The 6567-nt window shown below is 60.4% G+C and overlaps 1 protein-coding gene across 5 annotated transcripts in view; it reads left to right on the top strand.

The window, feature by feature from the left end:
- Window positions 1–3289, top strand: part of LOC144241868 (uncharacterized) — a 5995-nt gene extending 2706 nt beyond the window's left edge. Inside the window, exons 2-5 of one of the 5 annotated variants that reach the window (XR_013338224.1) lie at window positions 835–1089; window positions 2314–2506; window positions 2621–2670; window positions 3119–3289. Coding sequence is in view for 4 of the 5 variants with exons in the window: in XM_077776520.1 (XP_077632646.1) it covers window positions 845–1089; window positions 2314–2398 (330 nt within the window). In the remaining variant the exon portion in view is untranslated. Of the gene's footprint in view, window positions 1–834; window positions 1452–2313; window positions 2507–2620; window positions 2671–3118 lie in introns of those variants that run through there. The other 4 variants (XM_077776522.1, XM_077776520.1, XM_077776521.1 and 1 more) reach the window with 4 other exon arrangements.
- Window positions 3290–6567: the final 3278 nt, after the last annotated feature.

Below are 6567 nucleotides of genomic sequence, written 5' to 3'. Positions count from 1 at the left end.
CCCTTCTCGGACCAGTGTCTTCGGGGAGCTTTGGCTCTCCCTGGGGCCCCCTCCGCCTCTCCGGGTTCCCCGCCCTGGGTCAGTCCTCCGCAGAGATCCCGCCAGAGCCTTCGCCGAAGCCTCCAACGGGGCTGCTCCCCTGCCCATCCCCCCGGCGAAGCTGCCGCTCCGCCAGGGGAACCACTGTAACTTCTTCCTCCAGCACCCCACCTGCCAGCAAGTGTCATCACAGCCGCCAGGCCGGGCGGGTGGGATGGGTCATCGCTCGGGACCCCGGCAGGTCACCCCCACAATGGCCACTTGCATCGTGGCACAACTCGGCCTCGAGGGTCTTTTCCTACTAGGCTTAGGATGGCCGCTTCCCCAAGCGGGTGACTCGCGGCCCTGGGCCCTGAAGGGGCGGGAGGCTGAGTGGGGCCTGTGGAGCGGGGGCCGCACCCCCCTCCCCGGGCCCCCAACCACACCTGGGAAGTCCCACTGTGTTTTGCCTTGGAGGGGAAGAATTTTCCAGAACCGCAGTCTGTCTCCGGGAGGCGGAATCTGCAGGCACACGTTCCTCACGGTGGGTTCGGGGTCTGTCGGCAGCAGAGCTGCGCTGCGGGGGCTCCCAGTGCCCTCGAGCCCCCTCTGAACGAGGCCCGGGTCCTTTTGCATCTGTGCTCTCTTACAGAGAGTGACGGGCAGCCACTGTTTTTTGGAGCCCCCGCTGTGTGCCGTGGGCTGTGGGCTCCCCGGCTCAGAGCGCCCTGGCAGCAGGCCTCTGGCTTCCAGCTGCACCCCCAGAGCGCAGAACCGCGTCCGGCCCGGGCTGGGCACTCACTGAACCCTTGTCAGTCGATAACAGGGGCCCAAGAAGGGAAGCGCAGTGCCGGAAGTTGAATGCGCCAACGGAGAAGCAGGCCTGGACCAGGCAGGAGGGGCCGTGTCGCCCCAGCCTGTCACCGCGCATGCCACCTCACCCCCTGTGACCGCTGCTGGCCTACAGGCCAGTCTGGTCGGTCTGGTCCTCACGCTGGGGCCCCCGAGGGCAAAGCTCAAGGGGCCAGCTCCGCGGAGGGACGCATCAGGAAGTGACGGAAGGATGGACAGGTGAGCGGGCGGCGGACGGGTGCACAGGAGGGAGTGGAGGGTGTTCCAACAAAGGTCGGCGACCGTCCCTGACTCGCTGCACGCCCGTGTGCCCGGGGCTGGCGGCCGGGAGGGATCCGCGAAACCGCTGAGGAGGTGGGTGGAGTGTAGCCTGCAGAAGACAGGGCTGTGGAGGGCCCTTCCCTGGGAGAAGCAAGGTGCCCCCTCCTGACGCTGTGGCCCGGGGTGGACCGAGGAGCCGCGGCCGACGTGGGAGGGAGGCAGACGGCGTCTGGGGGCCAAGCCACTGTTGGCGATCGCCCCCTCTCTTGCTGTGCTCTTGGTAAATGGCAAATAAAACCTGATTTTCCTGTTAACTTACATTTTCAGTTCCAAACACTTTATAATTAATAAACAACAGACAGTCGCAAATCAAAGAGCTACGGGGTGCCCTCCCCGCGATCGTGATCTCCCAGGGCCGGTCTTCCCTCTCCCTGAACTCGGTTCTGCTCACACCTGACCGCAGCTCTACGCGGCAGGTCCACTCTAGTCCCTGACTCGCCACACTTCAGGCGTGGGGACTCCTCAGTACGAAAGATGGAGATTTAACTACTTACCCTCCTACCTTTCCTACCTACATGCTTACTTTTATTCCTTCGCCACTTTCTTGGTGACCTAGAATGACACTCTTTCTACCATATAACCCAGCAATTCCACTGGTAGGCATACACCTAAGAGAACTGAAAACATGTCCACTCAGAAAGCTGGATGGGAAGGGCATCTGGGGGCTCAGTCGATTAAGCCTCTGACTCTTGATTTTGGCTCAGGTCATGATCTCACGGTTCATGAGTTTAAGCCCAGCATCGGGCTCTCGGCTGCCATTGCAGAGCCAGCTTTGGATCCTCTGTGCCCCTCTCTCTGCCCCTCCCCTGCTCGCCTGCTCGCTCTCAAAAATAAATAAACATGAAAAAAGGGACTAAGGGGCGCCTGGGTGGCTTAGTCGGTTGAGCGTCCGACTTTCACTCAGGTCATGATCTCGCGGTTCGTGGGTTCGAGCCCCGTGTCGGGCTCTGTGCTGACAGCTCAGAGCCTGGAGCCTGTTTCAGAGTCTGTGTCTCCCTCTCTCTCTGACCCTCCCCTGCTCACGCTGTCTCTCTCTCTGTCTCCTAGAAATAAAAATATTTTTAAAAAAATATTTAAAAAAAAGGGACTGATTTCCTTTAAAAAAAATTTATACTTTCACAGTGGGCCCCCTCTCCTTGGGAAGGCAAAGTTACTGGTGGCCTCTCTTCCACTCCAGCACCCCACCTCAGTCAGCTCCAAATGCTGACCCTGACTCACCCGCTTGAACCCGAAGACACGCCCTCACATTGTAGGGGCTGAGGGCGGAAGAGGATCTCGGAGGGACAGGACCCTGTGATCATAACTGTGATGGCTGGTGGGTGTCGAACATTTAACCACGTGCCACGGCGACAGCGCTTAGTGCTTTTCGTGCGTCATCTTGCGAAGGCTCAGGATATCCTGAGGTCGGGTACATGTCCCCATTTTACAGATGAGAGAATGGAGGCTTAGAGATATCGTGTGAGCTGAAAAGTGGCAGAGGTAGGATCGGAGCCCAAGCCTCTCTGAGTGTTAAGTCCCAGACTCTTGGCCACGCGGAGAGTGGCCCACACTTGCTTTCTGTTGCCAAATGTGGGGTTTTGTACGCTGCTGCCTACACCCCTTCATTTCACGCGGTCCTTGATCAGTGCGAGAACGTTCCCAAGAAGGTCCCTTGGTGCAGAGGAAGGCAGTAGAGACAGGGCCCCACCCCAGCCCTCTTGTCCTTCCTGCCTGGTGCCGGGATGCTTGGACCTGCCTGGGCCTTCATCCTGACCTCAGGTGGGTGCAGGCTGGGCCGTGACCATGACCCGCTGTGTGACAGACAGTGGGATGCCTGTTTGCAGTCCGGGATGCTGGGATTAGACAATATCTAGCTTTCCCCTCCCCTGCAGGGCANCAGAAACACTGCAGTTTAATCATTAACGGCACGTCTGGCCTTTGGTTGCAGGTTGGAATGTGGGAGCTGTGCCCAGGAGCAATTATCTCTGACACATTATTTTGTGTGAAATCACTTTAGCTGCCATTAGCTGATAAAGCCGGAATAAAGGAGGGTCCATTAACCAGCGCTGACCTCTTGGCCTCTGGGGCTCCCCGGGAGGGTAACAGAGGGGGACCTGCCTTTTGGGGGCTGTGAAATAACTTCTTGAAAATTTGCTGTTTGTTTGTTCGTTTGTTTTATTCATTTTGAGAGAGAGGGCGCGCAGGGGAGGGGCGGAGAGAGAGAGAAGGAGAGCGAGAATCCCAAGCTGGCTCTGTACTGTTAGCACGGAGCCCAGTGTGGGGCCTGATCCCACGAATCCTGAGATCGGGACCAGAGCGGAAACCAGGATTCGGACGCTGGGCTGACTGAGCCCCAAGGCCTCGTGGCTCGTTCTCAGATCCCCTGTGGGCATCGCCCCCTTGTGCGGTGTGATTGGCAGAGAGGGCATCAGCCCTGGGCAGATCCGCCAGAGGCCCGCTCCAGGCTGGGCAGGGGTCCACACAGCAACACCCCCCTCCATCCTCCCAGAAAGGAGAGGCCGCTTCAGAATGCAGGGGTGAGCTCCCTGCCCGGGGGCTTCCTCACTCAGGGTGAGGGCTGTCCTCCGCCAGGCGGCTCTCTGGACGCCCCCAACAGGCACCCAGGCCTCCCATTGCCCCTCCCTCCCCAGCCCCTGTCACCGCTGCTGCCCCATCCTGAGGACAGCCCGGCAGTGGTGTGCAGAGGCCAGTAGCCCGCACTGTGTTTCTACTGCTTTCCTCCTGGGGGCTGCTGGCCGGAGGGGTGGCTGATTTAGAGACGCTGGTTTGGGAGGCAGGGTACTGGCTCTCCGGGTCTCCAGCTACCCCCTCCCTCCCCGGCCCTGGGCGTCATGCTCAGGCTGCCCCCTGTCTGTCCCCTCCTCGCCCCGCCTCCCCGTCCTCTCTCTAGTTAGTTGCAGCCGGCTGACTGCCGAGGGNGCGGCGGCGGCGGCAGGGGAAGGGCTGACCCCAGCTGCAGGATGGGCGCACCCCTGCTCGGCTGGCCCACCGCCCCCCTGCGAGCCTTCCTGGAATCCAGGAAGTTGAGGACGGCTTGGGCCGGAGCCCCCCAGGGGGCCGGCGACCCGCCTCCGTCTTGTTCCCGCCCTGCCCAAGTTCAGGGGCGCTCCCAGAGAGGGCCAGCGGGGCCTCCCCAGGAACAGACCTCCCCGGCCTGTGCGGGCCTGTGCTCCCCAGCCCACAGCAGCCGCCTCCCTGCCCCTCCGCTGGGCTGCCTGGATGAGGCTCCCGTACTAGTCTCTGTTGCTTTGGGGTCAAATCTTAAAGAACTTGGCGCACAGGGGCGCCTGGGGGCTCCATCTGTTAAGCGGCCAGCTTCCACGCGGGTCATGATCTCACGTTCATGGGTTGGAGCCCCGCGTTGAGATCTGTACTGACAGCGCAGAGCCTGCTTGGGATTCTCTCTCCTCCTCTCTCTGTCCCCCCGCCTCCCCCCCCCACATTAAAATAAATAAATAAACTTAAGAAAAGAGAACTTGGCCCAGAGAAATGGCTGCACAGGTCAGTGGGAAAAAGGACCGTCTGCTGTAAATAGGGTTTCAGGAAGCAAGTTGGTCATTTGGTAGTTTTATTTCAAGCTACATCCCGGACAGATGAAATCGCTCAGCGTGAAAGCACAGGCTCGCGGCGCCCGTGAGGAGGGGCGTTCTCGCCCTGGGCTGGGCATGGCTTCCGGCTCCCACGGTGGGGGGTCCACGCCAATGGTGCCCACGGCCTCCCGCGGGGCTCCACGCGGGGCCCAGAAGGTGCATCGGCCCAGACAAACAGGCTGTGTTGTGTCCAGTGCCACACTGGGAGGCAGAACATGTTTTCCAGCTGTTTGGGGAGCGGCTTCGGGCCCTGCAGGCAGCGCCGGCTGAATGCTTTGTGTGTGCTCCAAATGGCAGCCGTGGGCCCCGGGGCAGGAGGGAGCAGCCAGGAAGCCGCAGGCCCAGGCCGGGGTGGGGTCGGGCCGGGATGGGGTCCCTGGAACCCTGCGCACACTCACCTGCAGGCCTGTAAGGGCCAGCACTGGGGGTCCCGGCCTGACCCCAGGAACTTCCTACTGGCTGGGGGACGGACCTGGCAGCAGCCCGCTCCGGTCCAGTGCCAAGTGGGGCAGGCCTGGGGGGGGGTGGCCTGTGAGGTGGAGGCCTGGCAGAGGGGCCTGGTCACCCCTCCCTGCACACCCGTCTGGACGCAGTAAGGTGAACCAGCCCCACCCCCAGCCCCAGAGCTCCGGCTTCCAGGCCGCTGCGATGCAGCAGGTGAGTTTGTGCAGGTGACGCAGACTTACACGCGATTCAATTGCTTGAGGCTCTGTCTCCTGACCTGGAAGACGAGAAATCAAGACACAGATCAGGGCAGTCATGGGGACGAGACCACGCAATTCGGGCCCTCTGGACATAGTCAGAGCTCAGGACGACGGCCGAGCGTGTGCCCAGACGCACGCACAGAGGGGTGAGGGGCTCCGCCGTGTCTGCCCTGGATCTGGTGGGCGGGTCATGTGGGCAAGGGCAGCCTGGGGGAGGACACAGGTCGTCTGCACACTCTGAGGCCCAGGAAAGCCTCATGCTCAGAGGCTGGGGTGTGGCGTCGAACGCAGAGGGCGGCCAAAGTTTGGTCCCACGGCCTCGGGGCTCCCTGTCCTCCTGCGGGCAGCACAGGCCCCCAGCTCCGGGGCCGGATGACGTCTCCATTCAGGATTCCCAGGTTGCCCAGAAGAACTCGGTAAATGTCCGATTGATTGTATGGTTGACGAGATGTTAGCCTCCCCCTGCGATGCCGTGGGGCGGGGCCTGCAGCTGAGTTTCCTTATAGGAGATGAAAACAAGGCTCATAGAGGAAAGCACACACTTGGAGTTCCCAAAGCTTTAAAGCCAAGGCCGATGGGGAACCTGGGGGGTGTGGCTCAGTTGCGTCCAACTTTGGCTCAGGTCATGATCTCATGATTCATGAGTTCGAGCCCTGAATCGGGCTCACTGCCATCAGTGAAGAGTCTGCTTCAGATCCTCTCTCCCCTCCCTCTCTGCATCTCCCACGGGCACTTTCTCTCTCAAAAAAAAAAAAAAAAAACCCAAAACATGAACAAATTAATAAATAGGGACACCTGGGTGGCTCAGTCGGTTAAGCATCCGACTCTTGGTTTCGGCTCAGGCCATGATCTCAGTTCCTGAGTTCAAGCCCCATGTCAGGCTCCACATCACTGGCATGAAGCCTGCTTGGGATTCTGCGCCTCCCTCTCTCTCTGCCCCTCCCCTGCTGGGTCTGCATCTCTCTCTCTCATAAATAAATAAATATACATTAAAAAAAAAAGTAAATCTAAAGTTGATCTCGAAGTCTGTTTAGTCGCCAGAACCTGGAGGGAACGACGGAAGACCACCCGTGGCCAGCAGA

This window comes from Crocuta crocuta, unplaced genomic scaffold (genome assembly GCF_008692635.1).
Source record: "Crocuta crocuta isolate KB4526 unplaced genomic scaffold, BGI_CrCroc_1.0 scaffold8, whole genome shotgun sequence".
In the NCBI taxonomy this organism is placed as follows: domain Eukaryota; kingdom Metazoa; phylum Chordata; class Mammalia; order Carnivora; family Hyaenidae; genus Crocuta; species Crocuta crocuta.
This window is presented reverse-complemented; position numbering and strand designations above follow the sequence as displayed.